At 55.0% G+C, this 24,611-nt stretch overlaps 1 protein-coding gene across 5 annotated transcripts; it reads left to right on the top strand.

Moving 5' to 3' along the window:
* Positions 1–1,614: 1,614 nt before the first annotated feature.
* Positions 1,615–17,737, top strand: TRIT1 (tRNA isopentenyltransferase 1). Of its 5 annotated transcripts, none has more exons than XM_087970455.1 (11): positions 1,615–1,799; positions 6,244–6,383; positions 6,781–6,880; positions 7,557–7,705; positions 10,784–10,926; positions 11,130–11,241; positions 11,369–11,481; positions 11,766–11,843; positions 13,136–13,245; positions 14,030–14,147; positions 16,559–17,737. In XM_087970455.1, the coding sequence occupies exons 1-11, from the start codon at positions 1,653–1,655 to the stop codon at positions 16,726–16,728; spliced, it is 1,380 nt and encodes a 459-aa protein (XP_087826581.1). In that variant the 5' UTR covers positions 1,615–1,652; the 3' UTR covers positions 16,729–17,737. The 5 variants fall into 5 exon arrangements, with proteins under 5 accessions (XP_087826581.1, XP_087826586.1, XP_087826585.1 ...); XM_087970458.1 differs by lacking the exon at positions 1,615–1,799 and adding an exon at positions 1,850–2,159; XM_087970457.1 differs by lacking the exon at positions 1,615–1,799 and adding an exon at positions 5,631–5,778.
* The last annotated feature ends 6,874 nt before the right edge of the window (positions 17,738–24,611 follow it).

Below are 24,611 nucleotides of genomic sequence, written 5' to 3' on the forward strand. Positions count from 1 at the left end.
CTGGAGGCTGGCCCCTTCTTGACCTGTACCTTCCTGAGGGCAAAGAAGACTGCAGCTCCCATCATCCTTGACTTGGAGGGCCCTCGCTGTGGTAAGTGGGAGGGACTGTCACAGATATGCAGCAAATCCAGGGGATTTTTACCATGGCTTCAGAGTTAAATGACACCTTGCATCGGACTGTAGCTCTAATTCAGCAAGCCACAGTTATTGATCCAAAACCAATTGGGATGCAGCAATACAATATGCAAAATCCCCGATGTTAAGTTCAGAGAGAGGCAAATGTCCAAGATGCAGTTTCCTGGAAGTCTGGGATCCCAAATACCACAGTGTTCCTTCTATGCCTTATAGTTCAGTGTATTACATGTAGCTAAGCAATTGTGTTGTATTTAAAACATCCAAGATAAACTATGACAGAATAACAGTTGGAAGGGACCTGGGGAGTCTTCTAGTCCAGCCCCCTGCACAAGCAGAAAACCCTGTACCAGTGGTGGCTAACCTTTTTGGGCTTCTGTGCCAAAAATTGTGCACACGCTCATGCTTGCATGCCAGCACCCAGAAGGCAATGTGCACCCCCCCACGCCCCCGACACGTGTGCACAATCCCTCATCCCCCCACCCACCCCGCTGCCCCCTTACCTGCACTGTGCCTCACAGCTGAATTTGGGCTGGTTTGAGGCCCTTTCTGGCCTCCCAGAGGCTCAAGGAAGGCTTCTGCAGGCTTTGCAGGCCGAAAACTAGCCCTGTTTTGTCACTTCCGGTATTTTCAGAAAACAGGAAGTGACAAAACGGGGCTAGTTTTCGGCCTGCAAAGCCTGCAGAAGCCTTCCTTGAGCCTCTGGGAGCCCGAAAAAGGCCTCAAACCTGCCAAAAATCAGCTGTGAGGTGCGCACATGCACAGTGACATAAGTTTGCTTGCAGCTCGCGTGCCATAGGTTCACCATCACGGCCCTATACCGTTCTAGACAAATGGCTGTCCGGTCTCTTCCTAAAAACCTCCAGGGATGGAGCCCCCACAACTTCTGAAGGCAGCAGCTTCTGTTCCACTGGTTCATTGTCCTCACTGCCAGGAAGTTTCTCCTTAGTCCTAAGTTGCTTCCCTCCTTGCTCAGTTTCCATCTCTTGCTTCTTGTCTGGCCTCCAGGTGATTGGACCCCATCCTCCTCCCCTCTGGGCCAGCCCCTTCTCAGATATTGGAACATGGCTCTCGGGCCTCCCCTGGTGCTTCTCTTCTTCCCGAGACTAGCCAGGCCCAGGCCCTGCAGCCGCTCTTCCTGTCTTGGCCTCCAGCCCACCCACCCCCATCCTCCTGGTTGCTCTTCTCTGCACGCTTTCCAGAGCCCCAACCTCTGTTTTATAGTGTGGCGACCAAAACGATGCACGGTTGTTCCGCGCGTGGCCTTACCGAGGCCTGCATTCGAGCCACGATGAGGGCGCGCCCCTTGGCACACGCGGTGGGCACACTTGGCCCAACCGCCCCGCCCCACCCCAAAGCTGCAGAATTGGTGCGGACCGGCCGTGGCGGGGTGGAGGGGGGCGGAGGGGCATTTCGGCACGCGCGCCCCCAACCCCCCGCTTGCCCAGCGCGCGCACCCGCAGCGGCCCCGCCTCCCGCTCCCTCCCTCCCGGCTGGCTTCCGTCCTCCAGCGGCCGGCCATGGAGCGCGCGCGGCGGCGGCGGCGGGCGCGGCAGCTGCCGCTGGTGGTGGTGGTGCTGGGCGCGACCGGCACCGGCAAGTCGCGGCTGGCGCTGCAGCTCGGGCTGCGCTTCGGCGGCGAGATCGTCAGCGCCGACTCCATGCAGGTGCGCGGAGCCGGCGGGGAAGCCGGGCTGGGCTCCCGCAGGGCCCCGGCTGGCGAGGGACGGGCGGCCGGGACCCGGCTGGGGTGGCGCTGCGTGGAGCGGGCTCGGCTGCCGGGGGCGCCAGGGCCTCGGCCGGGCCTCCCGCCGCGGAGCCTCCCGGGCTGGCCTCTGCACGGCCGCCGGAGCTCTGGGGAGGCGCTGCAGCCCCGGCGCGGGGCGCTTCCGGCCGGCCCTTCTGCTCCCTCCCGCGTGGCTCCGGCTTCCATGGCTCTCCGTTGCGGGACCCGCCGCCGCCGCCGCCGCCTTCTTTGAGCGGGAAGACACGGAACGGGCCGCTTCAGCCTCCCGCATTTCTCGTCGGTATGAAAGCGGCCTCCTCCCAAAGGAGGCCGGGCGTTGGGCGGCCTCTGTCGAACAAGCGGCCCTTCTGGAGAGCTGCGGGGGGGACGGGGGACCGGAGGCCTCCATCCACCCGCGGGGGAGCTGCTTTCCTAGCCTGGGAGGCGCCCAAGTGGCCGCGCTGCGCTTGTGTGAAAACCCAGAATCGCGTCAAAACGAGCCCTGGTTGCTTCTTGGCCACGGTCCGTTGCAAGAAGAGGAGGGAGGCTCCTTGGGCTGCTGTTTGTGCCGCAGTTTTTCCCTCCAGGAGCCCTTCAGACCTGTTGAACTAGAAGGCCCGTCTCCCCCGGCCAGCTTGACCAGAGTGGACCACGCCCTTGTTGGGGAGGGGTCACCTCTGCTGCCCCAGCCTGATGGCACTTGGGCCACCAGTTTTGGCTCTGCCGACAGATTGAGCTTCTTTCTCCTGCCAATAGAAGTGGCATCTGGATCAGTGGATCCCAGACTTGCCAGTTTGAAGATGTGTGGGCTTCAACTCCCACCAGCTTGAGAATTCTTGGGGCCGAAGTCCACACGTCTTCAACTTGCCAAGGTTGAGAAACCCTGACCGGTTTGGTTGAGCTGACAGGCATGCATGGAGCTGAGGCTTTGGTAGCCTTGATGGACGACCTGGGATATCCCTTGACGTGGCTTGTGGCCCATGAGAGTCCCTCAGGTTGTCCCTCAGGTTGTTCCCCAGACGCTGCAGCCTCCAGGACTGCCTCTGGCCCCAACCCTCTCTCCCTTCCGTGGAGCAGCCAAGGTGCCTCTCTGTCGTCAGAGTTTTAATTGCTAGTGAAGTATGGCCTTCTAATCCCTCCTGGGAACTCTCCTTGTATTCCACTTGTATTGAGCGATTACTGTCCTCCAGCAGTAGAAGGGCAGGGCAGGACCTTGCAGGCCTACAGAGTTGCTTCCCTCTTGCAACTTAGACCTGACGAAGTCCTGGCCAAGTTGGGTTGCTCCAGTTTCCATGAAGCAAGCAGTGACATCTTGTGCGATAGAATAGAGGAGGGGTCGCCAACCTTTTGGGGACCACCAAACTCATAATTTTAAATCCCACGGACCAGAGACCCAGGGAAAATCCCAAACAAAGTCTGCAGGAAAATCCCCCCCTCCCCCCCAATTTTCTTACCGATCGATCATTCTTTATTTGGGATTGCAGGATACCGTCTCCAGCTCCGTCTCGGGAGAGACTTTTGGCTTCATGCAAGGGAAGCAGCAGAAGTCTTTCTTTCCCCCAAATTCCGCCAGAAATGAGTCTTTGCCGGCGCAGCCTCTTGGAGCAGGAGGCCTTGCAGGGTTCCAAAGACTCATTTCTGGCGGAGTTTGGGGGAGAGAAAGAAAGATTTTTGCTGCTTTCCTTGCATGCAGCCAAAAGCAGAAGGAGAAAGAAGTGGAAAGAAGCAGCCAGGCCAGGCGCATGGGATGCGTGGGGCAAGTTCTCCCCCTCCACCCTTCCACCCCTCCCCTTACTACCTCATGTTGTTCGTAATGCAAGTGACGCGAGCCTTGTGTTCCCACGGGCCATGTGGGTGGTGCAGCCTTGTGTTCCCGCGCAGCCTGGATTAATTGCTTTGGGGGTGACATTTCTCTGCGGACCACCAAAATTTTCCTGTGGACCACCAGTGGTCCCTGGCCCACTGGTTGGCGACCACTGGAATAGAGTGGAATACTTGATTTGGCCAAGTGTGCTTAGACACGCATGGAATTTCTCTCCAGTGCAGAAGCTCTCAGTGAACATGCAAGGCTGGTTGCAGTTGTTCTTTCCGGGGTCTTAACTGTCCGTTGAAGTCTGCACCTGTCCTGTTTGGTTGCTGTACCAAGCCAGACAGTTATCGAAGTGCAGATGACAGACTCAATAATTTTTATTTATTTATTTTTGTCAAGCGATTATAAGATTACAGGTATAAGTATAAACATAGTTATGAATACATGAAATGGATACATATAAGAAAAATAAAAGAAACAATAGGAGAGGGACGGTAGGCACGTTGATGCGCTTATGCACGCCCCCTACAGGCCTCTTAGGAAAGGGGTGAGGTCAATAGTAGACAGTCTGAGGTTAAAGTTTTTGGGGTTTGGGGAAGAAACCACAGAGTCAGGTAGAGTATTTCAGGCATTGACCACTGTTGCTGAAGTCATATTTCCTGCAATCAAGTTTGGTGCGATTAACCTTGAGTTTGTATCTATTGTTTGCTCTTGTGTTGTTATGGTTGAAGCTGAAGTGACCGGTAGGACATTGACCGGTAGGACATTGCAATGTAGGATTTTATATACTATACTTAGATCGGACTGAAGGCGGCGTAGTTCAAGATTTTCTAGGTCTAGAATTTCGAGTCTGGTGGCATAAGGTATTCTTCAACGAGTAGAGGAGCGGCAAACTCTTCTTGTGAAATATTTCTGGACTTTCTCAACTGTGTTAATATCAGATATGTAATGTGGGTTCCAGACTGATGAGCTGTATTCGAGTATTGGTCTAGCAAATGTTATGTATACAAAATGTTTTGTATACAAAATGTTTTGTATAATTCCTGCGTTGAACTGGACCAACAGTTCCTGGAGCAGGCTGGACTTCCCGAGTTGATGCAGGGAGAACATCCTTTGTTGTGCTGTGTTAATGATGGTTCTAATGTTAAGTATCCATTTCAAGTCCTGAGAGATTATAGAACCCAAAAACTTGAAGGATTCAACCGCTGATACTGTGCTGTCGAATATAGTAAGGAAACCTGCCTTTTTTTGTCCCCTCTGAAGCAGCCTTCCCCTAGAAATGGATACGGCCTAGGCCCTGCAGGAGTCTTGCAGAGGTCCAGGGAGAAGGATGCTCGCAAGCAAAGCTCCCCGTGTCTGTCTTGTCTTTTGTTCTGCTTTGTTCTTTTCCCCACTCTGGCTTTGCATATCACAGGGGTGGGGGTGTTTGTTTTTCTCATCTAGTTTTAATCCTTATATGTGAGCCAGCTGGAGGAACCATGTTTCTATCCCAGCCCCTGCCCTCTTCAGCTCTTGCCTCCTTCCTTTGGGGCAGGAAAGATGCTGCGGAGGCCGAGGAACCTTGGCGCCTGCAGCTGAAGACGGGGACCTTTGCTTGCGAGCATCCTTCTGCTGAAGCTGCACCCAGGGCGAGGCTGTCTGGTTGTTCTGCCAACTGGGATTTCTGAACATAGAAGCTGCCAATTAGGAACAAGATCATGCAAAACCCGGACCAGCCTCTGCTGACTCTGTCTGCTGGCATTCAGCACCAGATCCCAGATTTGAACTGGAGATAAGAAGGTGGTGATGATGGAGAATTACTTTGCATATTCGAAGGTGCAGATCCTTCCATAATGCAGTGTTATGTACCAAGGAGTATATAGAGCAATCCTAAAAGGAAAGTTGACTCCCCTGGTCATCACCGGCTGCCCAGAAGGGTGGGTTGAGCCGATGATGGAACGGAACCTGTCTGTTCTGCCTCAGATGTGTGCAGTTCAGTTGTGACTCCTCAGTGCCGAGCCACGCAAGCAGTCGATCACATGCTTAGTGTTCCTGTCCTGGTGTTCTTTGAAATGTTCCATGGCTCCATCTGAAGCTGAACGGTTCTCTGGACAAAAAGAGCAGATCCCAGGTGGGCGTGCCAAAACACCCAGCGAGTCTCCAGAGGTGGCTCTGGAACTAGTGGATGGGGTGACCTGCAGACGCCCCTTTTCCCAGCAAGAGAAGGAATGCGGCTCCGCCCTGCCCCACGGGGAGCAATGCCCTGGCTGCTTAGGGAGAAAGGGCTCGGGGCACCTTTGGGAAGCCGGGTGCCGCTCCGAGTGAACTGTTTCATTGGTGCACTAGGCCACCAGGACATGTTGAGGCAGGCAGGCAGGCAGGGAGGCAGCCTTCAAGCAGCCCTGAACCAGCATGTACTTTCTAAGGGTGGGGGAGGCATTCTTGTCTCAGCAGTGCCTTGAGATTGGCCCTTTGCCTGCTCTGAGGCCCCCGCGGCTTGAAGTGGTGGGCCAGCTGAGATCCAGGCTGGCCACCAGCACGGAGACGAGCACTGGCTGAATGTAGAGCTTTGTCTGTCTGTCTCTCCCCGTCTCAGATATATCAGGGCCTGGACATCATCACCAACAAAGTGTCTGCCCAGGAGCAGAAGCTGTGCAAGCACCACATGATCAGCTTTGTGGATCCCTTGGTCACCAATTACACAGTGCTGGACTTCCAGAAGAAGGCCACTGCCATCATATCCTTTCCCAGAGACTCGGTTGGGACACGGGTGGGCTCAGTGCTGTAGGAGAGAACCACAACCAAGGGGTCATAGATCACATTATATCCAAATTTGAGAATGTATGTTAGGGCAGGGAGGGTGAAAGGGCTTCTGATTGTCAGGAGAGCTAGTAAAAAAAACATCTTTGTGACTCAGGCAAAGAACTCATGGAAATTGCATCCTGAAGAATCCAAACATTTCTGATGCTGGCACTGCATCAACTTTTCAAGAATAAACTTAGTGCAGGAAAATACAGAAGAAAAGATGTCTTCCAAAATGTATGATTTTAAAGTTATCAGGTTTTATATATGTTGAATGTCTTTTTAATGAGACTCAGCTTCAAAGTTTTTCCATGTGTTCCTCAACTATTCACATTGATGAGATTCTTGCCTCCCAGAAGGTCCCAATTGTGGTTGGTGGAACAAATTATTACATTGAATCTTTGCTCTGGAATATTTTGTTTGACACAAAGGTAAGCCTCACTTTGGGACAAATGGATATTAATCCTTTGGCAGGAGGGATTTTGACTGACAGATGGGGGAGAAGGAGCTTCATCAGGGACGTGTTAGTCCTTTGCCTCCCTGTTCCTTGGCTGATTTGTGTGCATTGTGAATTCTACTTCATTTCTGCAAGTCCCTTCCTTCCTTCCTTCCTTCCTTCCTTCCTTCCTTCCTTCCTTCCTTCCTTCCTTCCTTCCTTCCTTCCTTCCTTCCTTCCTTCCTTCCTTCCTTCCTTCCTTCCTTCCTTCCTTCCCAATAGTTACAGAATCCTGCCCTTTCTGAATGCCTGCAAAAATCGTTGATTACAAAAATGTCACATATTTATGACGTAATATTTCTCCCCACCCTGCCTAATGGTCTTAAGGTTTTCCTTATGCTGCTGAATGTGTTACTTGTTGGTGGCAATGATTTCTTCAGCTTTTCCTCCTCTCCGCCTGCAAGCAGGATGTCCCCCTGAGAGATGGGCAGTGCAAGGGTGGTGGTGGGTGGATGCAAGGGTTCCATTTTGAGTTCCATGTCCTCCTTGGACCCTTGCTAAGATCAGAAAGAGAGGATTTGTGAGCTGAGCTGCAGGTTGTCTCCTTTCGGCAGTTGTGTCCTACTTTGGAGAATCTGTCTCGTGTGTGTGATTGTCTCTTGTCTTTTCAGGGGGAGTCCAGGGGTCCAGCAGTGGTGACAGAAGAGTGGAAAGCTGGGCTGGAGAATCTGGAGAGTGAGGAGCTACACCATCGGCTGAGCCTGGTGGACCCTAACATGGCAACCAGATTACACCCCCATAATAAGCGCAAAATAATCAGGTCAGTCGAACAGCTGGGAGCAGAGAGGGACGGGCTCCCACTCAGCCTTCGGGGGGCTGCAAGTGGGACAGCGGAGACTCTCCAAGTATTACAGGCCCCTGAAAATTAGAGGCTTATACCCAGTGATGTGATTCAAGTAATTTAACAACCATTAATGACCGGCTGGGTAGGCATGGCTTGGGGCGGTGTCATGTGACTGAGTGGGCATGGCCAGCTTGACATCACTCACAGCAAGGTGGGGCGATGTAGGCGGCCAAAGCGGCAGTGGGCGGGGCCTTAGTGCGGGAGTGAAGCGCCCCTGTGCTTGGGGAGATGTGCAACCTGCTCTCTGCCCCGAGACACTGGCCTGCTGCGGTTGCCTCATGGCCTGCCCACTGGCTGCTGCCACGGTTGCCGCCTCATGGCTGAAGTGGCCGCCTTGCGCAGCACAATTAATTTTAGTGCGCTTCACAGTGGGGGAGGCAGCGCCCCTCCTGAAGCCCATTACAGCACGAGGCCACAAGGCAGCCCTGCCTCACTTGCCCCTGGCAAGAGGAGCAACGTGAGCCGCGGCCAGGTGGGGTCAGCGTGCAGGCCATGAGGTGGTTGCGGCACACGCAGCAGGCCAGTGTCTCGGGACGGACAGCAATCGTGCATCTCTCCAAGGGGCCGAGGCATGCCCAGCTGCACCAACCAAGGCCGGAAGTAGCCACCCGCTGTTTCCTGCTGCAGAAATCTTAAAAAGAAACCTGACTGTTGGGCAGCAAGGCCCAGCAAGAGAGGCGCCGGAGAATCAGAGCCCCCGGGCGCTTCTCTCCGCCACAGACGCAGCTTACAGCTCGGAGGCTGAAGCAGCGCTAGGCGAGGGCTGCCTTGAGCACAAATGTACCGTGACAAAGGCGGAATGCTGGTGCTGCACAAAGGCAAGTGCAGGGGCGCTTCACTCCCGCACTAAGGCCCCAACCACCGCCCACCTTGTCCACTCAGTCACATGACACACACCCCAGCCACGCCTACCCAGCCGGTCATGAGGGAGAACCGGCTGTTAAATGACTTGAATCGCATGACTGGTACCTGTTGGCTGTGTGGCCCTGCCAGCCATTTATTTTTCGGCCTTGCAAGTCCTCCTCAGTTGCCCTCTGATACTTGGTGATGGATGGCGAGCAACAGCCGAGGAATTTCTCTGAAAAATGGGAAGTTGTGGCTTTCATCTCTTGCAGGCAAGCACAGCCCTTCAGCTTCTGTTCACAATGAAAAGGAGAGCAGGAGGCCAACCGTGCGCCTCCCTGGGGGAATGTGACTGGCAAACACCCTGAGATGGCTGGCTGCTGAAACAAGGCCCTTCCCTCCTTACCATAAACCTGGGCTCTCGAAACTTGGCAGCTCTAAGATTGGTGGACTTCAGCTCCCAGAACTCCTCAGCCAGCATGAGCCCTGCAAGAAACAAAGTGCCACACAGGGAGGGTCTGCAGGACCTTGGTCCACAAAGTCACGAGGGCAGCCCCATAAAAAAATGGGTGGACTTTTGTTTTCCCCTTGACCACGCCCTGCAGACCCCCCTGCCCATGTAATCTGGAACTCTGCCAGGAGCTTCCAAGGCCCTTTGACACCCAGGGCCAGTAATCCTCCACAGCTGTGATGGCAAGGGATCCCCCAAAAGAAAGTCCAGGTGGCAACCGTGATGACAGTGTACTAACAGGACAGGACTCCAGTGAGGTCAGGGATGGGCAACTCCGGCTCCTTTACAACCTGTGGACTTCAACTCCCAGAACTCCTGATTAGGTGGTCGCAGCCGCCATCTTGTTTTCTGGACCTGCTGCCCTGTTCCTGAGGCAGCTGCCTGGCAGCAGTGAGGTCAGAGCTGGTCTCAGAAGAACGGACCTTGGGGGTCTTTGAATCCAACCTGCTGCTCGAGCAGGAGACCCTACACTGTTCCAGACCAGTGGCGCTCTAGCCTCTTCTTAAAAGTCTCCACAGCTTCTAACGTCCCGCTGTGGCACTAACTGATTGCTCCCACTGTCGGGAGGTCTTCCGTTTGGAGCAAAGCTGCCCCCCTTGCCCTGAGGGCAGCAGCTCCGTCGTGCGCGGCTGCCTGAAAGGCCCGTCTTGGGCCAGGCTGCTCCGGGATTTGCACCACTTGTGCAAACTGGAGTTGCCCTACCAGACAAGCAGCTTTCCAGCTGGGTGAGAAGCTGGCCCTGGCTTGCCCTTCTGCTCCAGTTTCCCAACCCTGCCCTGCCCAGGAGGTGGGGGAGGAGCCCCCACCCTGCTCACTTAGTGTGGGGCTGAGGCCAGGACTTCCCCAGAACTCCTGGGACCTGGCTTGCATTTGCTCTGCCGTGAACTGAGATGGGGTGAGGGTGGCCAGAACTGGCACAGAGCAGCCTGAGGAAGGATCTGCTCTGGCCTCTCCTCACATCTCCTGTGGGCATCCTGCAGATGCATTGTGGCAGAGCTGTTTTAACTGATTTAATTTTTATGCCACTCATCTCCCTTATAAGGCGCCTCCATTTCCGCTGAGATTCTGGAGGCCCTGGGTTGGAGGGTGGGGCATCTCTGCAAGGACAGCCTGAGGCAGAGCCACGAGAGCCTCTCTAGCCGAGCAGGCAGTTCCCTGGGCTGGAGTGGTTGCCACCCCAATTACTTCATGGCGGCTTCTGCCCCGAAGGGACTCGGGGTCTCGCTTTTGAGGCCTCCCGAGGCTAGGAGGGAATGCTGCATGGCTTGGAGAGGCGGGCGAGCCCAGTGCCTGACCAGTCCCAGCTAAAGGCACGTTGCCTTTGTGGCCCGACAGCCTTCTGCAGAGCCTCCGGCCTGGGCCCCCTTTCTGAGGTGGACTGGTGCCCTCCTGATCGGCTCATTGCCCCCATTGCAGGGATCGCTGGCCACCTCTCTGGAGCTCCTGCAGGGCTCAGTGGAAAGACGGCCGTGGCTCCAGCTTCCCTGCTTGCCCCAGAAGGTCTGAAGGGATTCCCACTGCCAGGCATCGCACAGTGCAGTCCTCCCTTCCAGCCTCGGCCAAGCCCACTTTCCCCTCCTCTCGGGCTCTGGTCTGGTGTGGCCCCCCAGCCAGCCCCCCTCCCACTCTCTCCCCTGCAGGAGCTTGCAGCTGTTTGAACAGACTGGCCTCCCCCACAGTGAGCTGCTGCGGCGGCAGCATGAGGAAAAAGGGGGGGGACCCCTGGGGGGACCCCTGAAGTACCCCAATGCTTGCATCTTCTGGCTCCATGCGGAACAGGCAGGTAAACAAGAGGGAGGGTCTGAGGACCAAGGGTGGCCTCCCTCTTTCAGGCTGGGTCCTCCTTTTGGACAGGGGCAGCTTCATTCTCTGGCCAGGTGGGTCTGCTTGGCTGCTGCCGAAGTGACTTGGAGCCGGCACCCCGTCCCTTTCCAGAGTTTTTTTTGGGGGGTAGCCTGACTTTTTTGCCTGCTGAGTTTCCCTCAGTTCTGGAGGTGCGACTGGACCAGCGGGTGGATGAGATGATGGAGGCCGGGCTGCTGGAGGAGCTGCAGAACTTTCACCGGCGATACAACCAGGAGAGAGTGGCCGAGAACAGGTGAAGGCCCTGCCTGCTTGCAGGTGGACACTGGCACGGGTGGGGATGTGGAGGGCAGATTCCGCCTGCGTGATCGACAGCCAGGATGCCGGCAATGTTGGCCAATGGCTTCTCCTCCCTTCCCCAGCCAGGATTACCAGCAGGGCGTTTTCCAGTCCATCGGCTTCAAGGAATTCCACCAGTTCCTGGTTTCTGAGGCCCAGAGTCCAGAGGAGGTCAGGCACCAGTTGCTGGACCAAGGTGAGGATCTGCTGGGGGGGGGGGGGGGCACTTCTGGAGAGCAGGCTGTGTGGTTTGCTTGACTGGCAGGCTGGAGAATGAGGCGGCCTTTGGCATAAGAGGTGGGTCCATGTTCTGGGAGGTGGAACCCACTTCCCGGCTCACTAAAATGCGGCTGGTCCAGAGGAGACAAGCAAAGGGCTTGTGATGCCTCCCTCACACCACCGTAAGACCGTTTTGAATTGGGCTGACTGGGACGGGCCAGCCTCTCCTGGCTCTGCCGCCCCTGACCTGAGCTCTTTCAGCCCTCCAGGCCTTCCGGACGGTGACCAAGAGGTATGCCCGGAAGCAGAACAAGTGGGTCCGGAACCGGTTTCTGAGGCGTAAGTCCTTCCTCCCTGCTGCTCCTTTGCTCAGCTGGCCGGGAGAGAGACAGTGCCCCTTCTCTTCTGGGCACCTGTGGCATGAGCCAAACCTCGCTCTGCAGCCCATTCAAGCATGAGGGGAAATGGACGACCATTGTAAAGGCCTCTTTGAAGCATGTGCAGAGCGCCTTCCTCTAGAGGAGGTTTTGTTCCGGAGAGGAGCCCTTTCACAGCCCCTTAAGGCCACCCCTGGAGGGGGGTGAAGCCAGGGGTGCCCGGAAGGGGGGCTCCCGCTCTCTGGGTTTTCCCTCCTGGGCCAGAGGGAGGGCCAGGCCCCCACTGACCGCTGTCCTCCGTGATCTGGCTGGGCGGGAGCGGGGCCAGAGAGTGTTTTTCTACCTCCCCCCTGGACTGCCCCGTCTTGCCTCGGGTGGGGTGGGGCGCTGGTGGGTTCAGGGGACGGTCATGCAACCTAAGCAGCGGGTGGAGAGGAGGGAGAGGCTGGGCCCAGCCAGGGCCTCCCCTGGCCAGGCGGTGAGCAGCCGTGCTGGCTCCTCTGCCAAGGAGCCGACAGGTGTGGGTGCAGGCTTTGTGGTCAGGGCAGTCAGAGGCATCATCACCTGCTGGGATTTTGGCCCTGGGAGGCCTTTTGTCCTGCTGCTGTTCGGCTCGGCCTGCCCTGGCAGACACGGGCACTGTCTGGCGAGAGTCGGCCCTCCCTTGCCCCCGTCCTCTGGACTGGCACCCTTGGCCTTGGGTCAGGCAAGATGGGGAGGACCAGGGGCCTAGCTTTGGGCAGGAAGTGGCCTCCCTGAGATGCCAGAGCTCACCGTGGCCCTTTCTAAGAACTCTCCCTTGATCAGCCCAGCCCCAGGAGCGCTTCTCCTGTGCCTCATTGGCCACACAGAGCAATAGAGCCGATGATGCATCGCTAAGATGGAAGGAGAGGCCCAGTCAGGAGGTTCCCGTCCTCGTAGGAGGGCCGGAGGAACGCTGCCCACTTGCCCTTTGGCAGGAAGAGTGAGGGAAGGCCGGGCTATGGGGAGCGGGGGCAGGCCATGCCCCCTCAGCCGGCGTCTCCTTTGGGGCAGGCTGAGTCTGTTAGTGGGCAGCCCAGCGGTAGCTCTCGCCCCAAAGGGATTGGCAGCTTCTGCAAGTCCTGCCTCGCGGGCACAGCGGAGGCTTTCAGGATATCCTTAGCTCCCCCCCAAAGTTACTCCTTCCCGCCCTCCCTATTCCTTTGACTGGCGGAGGAGCCTCCGGTCACGAGGATGGAGCCAACGATGCTCTTTTTCTACGGGTTCCTCCAGGTCCTGGAACAAACGTGCCCCCCGTCTTCGGCCTGGACGTCTCCGATCTCTCTCGGTGGGAGGAAAGTGTGTGGGAACCAGCCGCTCAGGTGGTGGAGAGCTTCCTGAAGGTAACCGCCAGGTCGCCCCGGGAGAGGGGCTCCCTTGGGGTCTGCTGGTGGTCGCTGCCCTGGCTGGCCACTGCCCTCTGGGTCTGCAGGCTGGTCCCCCGAGACCGTTGGCCTGGAGCAGGGAGCCCCTCGCGCTCACGGGGGTGTGTGCGTGTGTGTGTGTGTGTGTCAGGCCCTGGAGGCGGCCCAATCCAGGCAAGGAGCCCTCAGAGGCGGGGAGCCAGCAGCTCTGGGGACCAGGCAGATCCAGTGGAGGTTTTCCCGTAGCCGCCCTGGACAAGGGGTTGCCCCATCCCTGCAAAAGGACGGGGCAGGAGTAGTGAGAATCACCCCCCACCCCACCCCCACCCACCCCCAGGAACAATGGCCGTTCCTATTTTCTGAGTCAGCAGAAACATGGTTTCCTTGCCCTGAATGTGGGGAGCGGCTCCCACTGGGTTCAAACCCTGGTTCCTCATCAGACTTGCAGATGGCACCAAATCGGCAGGAATGGCCAAACACCCCGGAAGACCCCGGAGGATCTTGGCACAGGACCCTAGCTAACAAAATGAGGTTCAGTGTAGAGAAAAGAAACAACAAATGCACAGAGGTGTACAACAGGGGCTGCTGCCTGGCCCAGAAGTAGGAACGGAGGGAGAGGGAGAGGGCAGCCCTTGGTCTGAAGTGGCCCAGGGTTCCCTGCATGAGCCAAAGGTTGGAAGGGGGGGCCTCCAAGGTCCCTTCTGTCAAGCACTCTCCTGCTTTGCTCCTCTGCCCTGCCCTTCCCCCCCACCCCACCCCCCAGGGCCAGAAGCCTCCGATGGAGCCCCTCAGGCTGGAGCCGGTGCCAGCAAAGGAGAAGCAGAGTTGCCAGTTGTGTGAGCTGTGCAGCCGAGTCATCATTGGGGACAGAGAATGGAGAGGTAAGGCTTGCGGGGTGGGGGTGGGGTGGGGAGACCAGCCCTACCTTTGTGCCACAAGTCAGGTGGCCTTTGCAGGATCGTCTCCCTTCAGCTTCTCTGTCCAAGCAGTTGCTTGCCAAGCTGGGAGACCCGCTGCAACAGCCATGCTGCAAGCGACTGTCATGCCCCCCTCATTGCCCCCCCCCCCCGCCTCCTCTTTGCTGGCAGAAATCAAAGCCCATCCTGTTCCTGAGCAAAGGGAAAGGAGGAGAGAGCAGTGGGGAAGGCCGGGGCACGGCCTCCCCCTCCTTATGGCAGAGCTGGCCAGGCCGTGCCTCGAATCTGTGGGGTGGAGAGGGGCAGGGGAGGGCTCCCTTCAGAGCAGGATGGCAGGAATCTGGAGAGGGGAATCGGTTGGTGCAGGAGAGGTTTGTAAGAGAATTGTGGAGACGGGAGAAAGAAAAAGAATGAAAAGGAATCAGGTTTTAGGACGTTGCTTGAAGGGACTGGGATGTTCAGCGGTTAAGACGCTTGGCTGGTCAGCATCAGTTCAAGACCTGAGTACCACATGATGGGTGAGCTCCCGTCCTTGCCCCAGCTCCTGCCAACCTAGAAGTTCGAAAGCAGGCAAATAGTAGGTCAATAGGTACCACACCGGTGGGAAGGTAATAGTGCTCTGTGACGTTATGCTGGCCACGTGACCATGTAAATCTCTTTGGACAGCGCTGGCTCGGTGGCCTTGAAACAGAGGTGAGCAGCGCCCCTTATAGTCAGCAACGACTAGCGGAGTAAAATCCACAGAGACCCCTTTGCCTTTTACTTGAAGGGGCTAAAGATCAAAATTGTTAAAAGTAAACAGAAGTTATATAAAGTTGTTGATCATGGCTAATATAGATTTGATGTTATCTTTGGTAAACCTTAATAGACATTTGCTGATCAGGATTGAAACCACCAAATATTTAAGGAATTGCTGATAGATAAGAGAATGGGGTATGAGAAGAAGAAATTATATATTACATTTTAACAGGTGAAAAATTAGCTGATCGTTTATACTTTTGGGATACAGGGAGAAGTCATTTCTTTATATATTACTTTTCTTTTTCCCTACATAATATTTTTCTTTCTATTTTTCTTCTCTTCCATGGCAGGGCTTCTCCACTTTGGTGACTTTAAGACATGTAGACTTCAACTCCCAGAATTCCTCAGCCAGCATGGAATTCTGGGAGTTGAAGTCCACATGTCTTAAAGTCACTAAGGACTTGTTTATTGTATTTATGGGTATTCAGAAATGGGGTTCTCACGTCCAGCTCACTTTCTGCTCTGTGGCATCCATCGTCCCTTCTCACTTAATCCAGCCTTACTTTAGGGATCCAGGCCCTGTAATTCTCACTAGCTGTTGCTTGGGACATACTGTACTATGTGTTCCATTTTCCAGTTGCAAGAAACTGAATGTGGAAAGTATTTGACATTTTAAAAGAGGGCAGTTCAACCTGCCTTCTCAAACCCAAACCGAAGCTCGCTGGGTAGCAGGTTTGGATATTAACTATTCTCTGTGGATTGCCTTAAATTCAGAACAAATGATTTGAAGATCAATATCTTGTTTTGGGAAGTTGGGCCAAAGGTAGAATATTTTCTCAGAAAGCTCAGAGTCCCACTATTATGGCTAGTCCTTGACTTATAACCACAATTGAGCCCAACGTTTTTGTTGCTAAGTGAGACAGTTTTCAGTGAATGTTGTCCCATTTTATGACCTACCTTAACAGTGGTTGTCAACCATCCCACAGTTGAGGCAGCAAAGGAGGCTCCTGGGAGATCTTTCCCACCAAGAATGTAACTTGACTGAAAATCCCATGTGGCAAAGCCACTTTTTGCACCTAGGAAAGCCCCCTTTTTTCTCCTGGTCGCCCCCGGTCTGTTTGCCCGCCCGACCGGTTGCCCTTGTGTTGCTTTAGGAGCGGCCTCCCTGCCTGGGACTTTGGGCAGCCAATCCACCTCAGGCTTCAGATCAGCAGACACTTGCATGCCCCCCGCCCCCCCCGGCAGGGAATGAAGTGAATCACTGCAGTTGTTAAGTTAGCAGCATGGTTGTTAAGTGAGTCTGTTTTCCCCCTTGGATTTGACTGCCAGGAGGTCCCTGGGACACCCGAGCCGTCATAAATACGAGTCAGTTGCGAAGCATCTGGATCATGTGACCAGGGGAATGCTGCAACAGCCATAAGTGTGAGAAACGGTCATAAGTCACTTTTTTCTCAATTCCGTTTTAACGTTAAACAGTCACTAAATGAACTCTGAGTCTTGCCTGTGTTAAGCAGAATTATGCATCCCCTGGTATGTGACAAGCGTTGTTTTGTCTAGGCAAAGAAAGGGCCGACTCTGAGTGACTCTCCCTCTCTCTCTCTCTCTCTCTCTCTCTCTCTCTCCCTCATTGGCAGCTCACCTGAAGTCCCGGTCCCACCTCTCCCTCCTCAAGAAGTCCCAGCGCTCAGCCCCCCTGCCCCCTCCCCCGGCTGGAAAGGGCTGCAGCAGCAACTCAGAGGCTCCTGCAGAGAAGACAGGCGGAGGGAGGAGGCCAGTGACCCCCCAGGCCCAGCCCTGCGCCTGAGGCTCCCTAGTGCCGCCCCCCAGAAGGAACGGCTTCTGTGCCATCTCCCACGAACTCCCCTTGCCCGGTGCAAGGCTCCCGACCTCCAGCGGCAAACCGCCCGCCCGTGGCTCTGCTCTTTCCCCCTAAATGAAGGCCATCTTTCTTTCTGTTGATCCTGTGGGTGCTGGCGCCTCTCCCTTCCTTAGCAGGATCTCAGCTCTGACTGGGGTCTCGAGGGAGGGAGTGTCTGCATGTGCCCCCCCGTTCAAACGCTCTCGACACTCAGGATGGAGGCCGAATTCTGGCCTGGAAGGTCCTTCAGCTACCCCAAAGCCCCCAGCAGGACTCCTCTCCCCAGTTCTCCCTTTGAGGTTGTTCTTACCTGCCCACGTGGGGAGGGGGGGGCATGCCAGCCCCTTCCCTCCACCCTCCGTCGATCCGCAGAGAAGGTCTGAGGCCCCAGTTGCCCAACCCGTCCTGCCAAGCAGCACCTCTCGGCCCTTAAGCTCTGCCCCTGTTGGAGGGGGCCCAAAGCCCCTGGGCAGAGATGAGAGTGGGCCTGCGTCCCTTGGAGGGGAGGGGGCCCTTGAAGGTGCCCTTGAGGCTCAGGCGGGACTTCAGGTGGGCCTCGGCCTAGGAAGAGCATCTGCTGCTGCTGCTGCTGCTTTCAAAGCGGGTTGCGTTGATTCCTCCCCAGGGTCGGCTTCCCTGGGCAGGGCCCCCCTGCAAAGAGGGGACAAGGGCAGGACTCATTTTGGTAGGTATTGCAGAAGAATGACTTGAGGGGCGGGGATTTTAGTTGCACCCTCACGGTTACCATCTTGACTTTTTTTATGACTCCATGGACACCCCCCACTCCCCGCTTTTGATCACATGAGCAAACATATCAGGGGCGGAAGGGACTCTGGAGGTCTTCTAGTCCAACCCCCTGCCCAAGCAGGAAACCCCATTCGGGCAAGCAGCTGTCCAACAAAACACCTTGGAGAAAATCTCAGGTCTTGTAATTCTCAATAAAAATCTAACCAGAGTCATTTGTTGGAAGTAGAGGAGCAGCAGCTCCGCCCTGGGTAGGGAAGGCCTAGGGAGAGGCCCTTGAGCAGAATTCCGGGTGTTTGGGCCGGAGAACTTGCGCTCTTGCGCATGGGGGAGGAAGCTTCTCCATCCTGCGCATCATGCACCCTTATGGGTAGGTGCAGGACGGCCTTCCCTCCCTCCGTCTGTCTCTCTCTCTCTCTCTCCAGTCGTTTGATTCCAAAGGTGTGGGGGGAGACTTGTTGCAACTGAAGACAAGGGAGGCTCCAGTGTCGCAATCGATCTGCAGATAGGAAGTCGCTGGGGGGTGGGGGGGGGCAAGGAAAAGAGCAAGTTGACTGAGCAGATGGAAAGCAGAACCCCAAACCCAGAAGAAGTGGGGGAGGGGCAGGATGGGGACCCGCAGGGGGAAGAAGCCCTCCCGCCACAGCCACCCGTGGCCCTGCCTGGCACCGGAACTTGGGTGATGGTGTGCTATAGTGGTTCTGGTGGGTTCCTGAAGAAGGGAGCCCTGAGCTGCTGGGAGCCTCTGGGGGGCCCTGCAGAGAGACCCTCGGGGGTGGGGGGTGGATTGCAAAACTCTGCAGCTGCGGTGATTGCGGACACACACGGGCGTTGTGCAAAGCCGGAACAGGAGTGAACCCTCAGCTCCCTCCTCCCCCCTCAACCTCCCCACCCCACAGCACAAGTCAGCATAAACAAGAGGCCCCGTGGGAAGAAGGGAAGAAGGGAAGGGTCTGGTGAACCCAGGAAGCAGGCGAGGGCAATGCAGTGTGTTTTGCCAGAGGGCAGCTGGTCTCTCCTTAGCCGCCTGGAGGGAGGGGTGTGTGCGGTTGGGGTGAGTCATTACAGGGAGAGGAAAACTGACCTGAGGAAGAAGAACTGGCATTTGGGAAAGTTGGGGAGGATGGGTGCCTTTTGGGGGATCAGGGGTTCAGCAGGAAAGCAAATCAATAGAACGAAATAACCATAAGGCTCCAGCATCCAAGGAACACGCGGACACCAACATTCAGCCTTTGCTTCTTAAAAATAACTCTTACTAGCATCCACCCTCCCAGAAGGGGCCCTGCTGCTCAGGCTGCCTTCACTTGCAGAGTTGAACTTCTCTCTGGAACCCCCAGAAGGTGGGCAGCTGGTCTGAGCTTGGGGGTGAAGGTGTGCCAAAGAGAAGGAAGGCTCGACTCGGGCCTCTGAAAGTGGCCACTCCTAAGGGCAGAGACTTGGGCTGCCCTTCCCAATCTTCTGGGCACCCGGAAGTCACCGGGAGCAGGTGGTCCTCTGGACTGGTGCAATGTTGAGGTGTGTGGACCTCAACTCCCAGAATCCCCAGCCCATGTGCCTTAAAAGTTTATAAGAAGAGATTGGGCAACCACTTGTTTGGTATAGTATAGGGTCTCCTATTTGAGCAGGGGCTCAGGCTAGAAGACCTCCCAAGGTCCCTCCCAACTCTTGTTACTCTCATAACATTGTTGAGGTAGAGGAGACACACTGCTGTAGTTACTGAAGTCCTCAGCCATGTAGGCCTTTAAAGGCACCTCGAGTACGTTTAACTGGAAGCCCTTTGAACCTGTTCGACTTATTGCTTCTGTGCCGTTTTTGGCACTTTGGTTTTGGTTTCCCACTAAGATGGGCAGGAAATTGCAGCATGTTTTGTTCCACAGTTTGCCACTGAATTTCAAAAGCATGTTGTGGAGTAGGGTGGCAGTTGGCGGAGAGCCCCCCAATCTGCAGCAATTCTTGATGTATTTGTGATCTCAGAGAATTGTCAAAGGTGACCATTGTTCCTGGCCCCACATAGCATACGATGCCCTCAGAGGTGGGATTCAGACAGTTCTGACCAGTCCTGGAGAACCACCGGTAGCGGAAATTTTGAGTCGTTCGGAGAACCGGCCAATCCCACCTCTGGCCCTGCCAACCCCATCTCTTCTCTGCCTCCCATCGAGTCCCAGCTGATCGGCTGGGTCTTCTTTGGTTGCCCTGCACAGGAGAAGGGAGCTGGAAAGCAGGTTAGTGGGGTGGGGAGGGAAGGGGGATTTTGCCTGTAACCTTCCCCTGCCACGCCCACCAAGCCACGCCCACAGAACTGGCAGTAAAACATTTTGAATCCCACCACTGGTCCTCAGGGTTGAGGTAGAGTCTACCAAGGCAGGGGTGGGCAACTCTGGCCCCTTTACGACCTGTGGATTTCCAGTACCTGGAATTTCTGAGCCAGCTGTAGCTGCCCATCCCTGCACCAAGGTGAGGGAGAAAAAAGTTGCCCTTGAAACCAGTTGAAATCCAGCAGCGGAAGAAGCAGGGAGGGCGAGGGCTGCTGGGGCTTTCCCCAATGAACTTTTGTAGGAGGCCTCAGACCTTCCTGGCTGGGAGACCTCGGGAGGGCCGGAACTCTCCACTTGGGAAGGTGCAGCCCAACATGTGGCAGGCGTGAAGTGTCAGCTGTAAGCCCAGCACTGACCCGCAGCTGCTTCTCCAAGGCCAGGCTTGGTGCACTGGGGGCCTTACAGAGAGAGGTTTCGCATTTCTGTCTGGGCCGCCGATGCTTGGCCACCTGCTCAAAGGACTGGCAGGGCACCTGTCACTCACCCGCTTTTCCTGGACAGCCCAGACTGCTGCTGCTGATCTTTGTAGGGGTAGACCTATATCGGCGCTGAAATCTCTTTTTCCAAGGCTTTGGTAGCCTTTTGGCTGCCTCTTCCTTTACGGAAAGCGGGTGATCCTAGAAGGCAGAAGGTCTCCTCCACTTCTCTAGCTTCATGGCCGGTTCTAAGGCAGCTTGTTCCAGCTGTTGCTATTAGTTTGGCCTTCTTTACATTTAATTTTAGTCTCGGTTTTCTTGGTTCCTTAACTTTTATCGTTGGAGCTTGCAGGTCCTTTGCAGTTTCAGCTATTAGTGTTACCAGCACAGCATGCCTTCTATCGGTAAGTCCTCATTCAGTGTCCAGGTGTTCAACAACTTCAAAATTACAACACGGCCAAAGGAAGGGACTTTTGACCGTTCCTTGTAATAGCCATTATTGCCATTTGCGCACTTTGCTCCCTCCCTCTCCATCCTGGTTAGTTTAATTTTAATTGAATTTTAAATGCATGACCCTTTTTTTTTTTTTGTCTCAATGTTTTATAGTACATTTTAATTCAATGGCTGTGAGATGCCTAGAATTGCCTCTGGTGAGGTGGGTGGCATACAAGGTAGATATACAAAGATAGATGATAGATGATGATAATAGACAGACAGATATAGATAGATAGAAATAGATGCAGATGATAGAGATGGATAGAGGATCGATAGACAAGACAGAGACAGACAGACAGATAATAGAGAAATATAGGTAAAATTGCAACCTTCACTCCCAGCTTCTCCCAACAAAGTTACCCAGCGGGAATGCCATCAGGGTGCTGTGGTTGCAGGGTGTCTGCTTAGAGAGGCCAACAGGACTGCTGAAACTGCCATTGGAACGTGCTGCAGCCGCAGCTGTGTGGCTTTATGCTCTATGACCGTGTTGCTTCATGGCGGGGTTCCCAGGCTCAATTCAGTGAGTCATTTTAAGCCATGCTCCCCTTTTTCTAATCCAACCTCCCGCGGTATCTGAATAAATAAGGAGAGAAGATAAAAGGGGTAACACTCCCCAAATGTCTGTGTCCTCAGGAAAAGACTCCCAGCATTGGACAATTCACAAACTACTCCATGACCTGGAGGACGGAGAGCCTCCCCAGATGTTTAGCTATGTCCTCTGCGGTGTGGGAGCATGAACGGATTTCCAGAGAAATTGCAGACCATGGGAACCATTTGCGTTTCATTTTGAGATGCAGACAACACAAACTCATCCACCAACCCTGCGTCCGTCTTCAACAGGGAAGGGACCTAGGGCAGAGAAAAACACCCTGCAAAACGCACAACTCCACAACACAGTCCTGTCAGCAGTTCCAAGTAGGCGCCACACCCATTTGCTCTTACTCGGGACCCTGAAGACACAGACAAGCCTCCAAGTGGCCTCAAGGACTCTGAAGCAGCGGTGTCAAGCTCAAGGGCCGGGGGCTGCAGGGTGCTTGGCCCACGGGGCCACCCTGGACACAACAAAGGACTGGTCCACGGTGCCTCTGCCTGTGAAAATGGGACTTGGGAGGGTCGTGCGTGGCCCTCCCCAGCTCCATTTTTGCTGACAGGGTTGCAGGAAGCTATCGCAGCCAAAAAGGGAGCTCGGGAGCCTGTTTTTGCTGGCAGAGCGCTCGGGCCACCACTGGCACCCCGACACGAGTGACAGCCACACCCCCTGCCCCCCCCAAGGTCAAATAACCCTGATGCGGCCCTCAATGAAATTGAGTTTGACACCCCTGCTTTAAAAAGGGTGCAAGTGAGCAGCTGTCTGCAAGGAGCATAAATCCCTTCCCTTCCCCACCATCTAGTCAGAGCTGAAGAAGCTTCTCGCATGAGAAGCGAAACTTTTTCATAGAAACCACGGAAGTCCTTTGGGACCTTTGAAGTCCAGACTTGAGAGCCGAAAACCTCAGCGGCTCTTCCATTCAGATCATTCCCTGATCCTTGTACACTTTTGCTCAGGTGTTTTGTGCCAGCGGTGCCGCTCCAAGGGAGGTCAAAGGGAGAGTTCAGCGCAGGTGAGTCTCCAGCGCGGGAAAGCCTCTGGGGTTTGCCGGCAAAGGTTTCTGTTTGCACACCCTGGGAAGAGACCTTTGGGAATGTGGACCTTTGGCCTGAAAAATGGCGCTTAGAGAAACAGCTGCCAGGGCTGACCTGGGGGGAGAGGGTGCTGAGTCAGAATGGGGCACAGAGGGAACAAAAGACTTCGAGGAGCTTTGAGAAGGAGAGTCCAGGGTGCAACGGCAGCCCTTCTGCTCCCTTGGAAGTCCTAAAAAAGAGACGTCCATGCGGCTCTTCCCTCAGATCTGTGGTTTCCAGAGCCACATTTAGGAACTCTAGCAGGGCTCCTCCTCCTGATGACCTGCGCTGGGTCTCGGACGCTAGAGGACCTTTGTCTTCTTCCAGACGAGGAACAGGAAAGGCTGCTGGGACCGCATTCTTGGATGGTGGGACCCGGACTTCTTGCACTGGCCAGGGGCTCTTTTGGACAACCCTCCCGGCAGGGCCTTGAAGTGCCTCTAAGTTATGGGAGCTCTGGCTGGAAGTGCGGATGGGCATCTCCTCCGGAGGGCCATTTGTGCTTCTGTGTGTCTTGAATGTAACAGCAATTGCCTTAATTAAATGTGTGACACAAAGAGGTTCAAAAGTAGCTTATAGTCTTAATCAGGAAGGTGCCCTTTTCACACACATGTGATGAAACCCAGTATACCCATTAAACCTATGCTAATAACTTACTGGGGTGCAGGTGCTATTTTTTTTTTTTTTTTTTAGAATGATTATCTTCAGCACCCAAAGGCGACAGTCCACACAGCATTCTGCTGTTATCCAAAGAAGTGGCCTTGAGGTTGTTCTATGATCATTTTGGTGATTTTTACACTAACCTGTATTGTCTGCAGCATGAGACTGCCAAGAAACATACCAGGATGTAAAGAACACCTGCAAAATAAGACTCTTAGAAGAACCCGTAAAGGTGAATGAGCCCAGGGAGACGCCTTGAATTTTAGAAACCCCCCAGCTAAGCTCCAGTCATGTAGTGGTCTCGATGTGGTTCCCCTTTGAGGTTGTCCTCAGTGCCCCTTTTCCTCCTTGGGATTCTGCTGTCCCTCCTGGGAGGCTTTGGGAGAGCCTTTGTGGACCTTCAGAGCCCTTGTGCAGACAGCAGTGCAGGCCCTGCTGGGTCTCCCAGAGGCTGTGAAGAGACCATCATTGGGGTGAGTTCAATCGAGACCCCCAAGTGGGCTGGCCAGCCAAATAAGCACAAGGACCATCCCACTGCAAGAAGGACAAAGCCACCACACTGGGACTCACTAAGCCACTCAGCAACAAAACCAAGAACACGGATTTGCGGCATCCGAGGGAATGAGTCCAATGGGGAGGGGCTGCTGGATGCATCTGAGCTTTTTTTAAAAACAGGGAAAAGGAATAAAGGCAGCTGTTGAGGCTGATATCGAAGAGGCAGCCAAAAGGTGGATCCAAATAAGGAGAAGTTGCAGGTCTTTGCAAGAGGCATAAATTCAAAAGAGTGGAGCACTTTAAACACCCCAACCTTTGCTGGGAGCCTGACTGCGCCAATCATGGTCCCCTCGAGGGAATGGCCGAGGCCAGCGGGTTCGCCAGGCCTCTCCCTGCAGTTCAGCTGAAGTGGCCTCTGCTTGTCTAGAACTGTCTCCATTGTGGATCCCCCACCTGTTCTGGTTTCCCACATTTTCCATGCAGGGAAATCTGCCCTCCTTCCACCTCCCAAAGGTCAACAGCAGGAAGGAGGAAGCAGGGCATTCTTTTGAGTGGGGATGGCTTTGGCAGAAGCTGGGACCTGCAGGTTTAACCAACTGTCGGGACGTTTCTCTCCCCCACCCCCAACCATCCCTCCTACCAGCCTGAGGTCCACATTTTCTGGCTGCAGACAGACAGCGAGCTCTTCACATGCAATTCCTCTGATCGTGATCCATCCAGATACCTGACAGTGCAAACAGGCCTGGTGGAAATTGTAGAGCTGCCTGTCTTGCTCCTCATCCCAGCCATCAGCTGCCTTCGCTTGTTTGGGCTGCTTCTGGAAATAGTGGTGTTCTTGGAAGTGCCAAAGCCATCCAGACAGCAGCTGGCAGACATGGAGGACGCCGTTCTTCCACTTGCCATACCACCTCTGGTCAGCTGGATCTCTGGCCTCTGGACCAGTTCAAGAGATCGGACAGCTACATGGGGGAAAGTCACTTTGAAGGAGCCTCCTCCTCAGCTGCCCGAAGACAATGCCCAGGAGCTTGGGGGAGAGAAGCAT

This window comes from Notechis scutatus, chromosome 8 (genome assembly GCF_049901735.1).
Source record: "Notechis scutatus isolate UNSWTSFEM ecotype Mainland chromosome 8, rNotScu1.2, whole genome shotgun sequence".
NCBI lineage: Eukaryota > Metazoa > Chordata > Lepidosauria > Squamata > Elapidae > Notechis > Notechis scutatus.

Bases quoted from the DNA above. Each gene is read 5' to 3' on its own strand.
- TRIT1 (XM_087970455.1), top strand. From the start codon at position 1,653: ATGGAGCGCGCGCGGCGGCGGCGGCGGGCGCGGCAGCTGCCGCTGGTG. The intron at 1,800-6,243 runs GTGCGCGGAGCC...TCCCCGTCTCAG, and splicing joins TCAGCGCCGACTCCATGCAG to ATATATCAGGGCCTGGACAT. The intron at 6,384-6,780 runs CATATCCTTTCC...CTCAACTATTCA, and splicing joins CAGAAGAAGGCCACTGCCAT to CATTGATGAGATTCTTGCCT.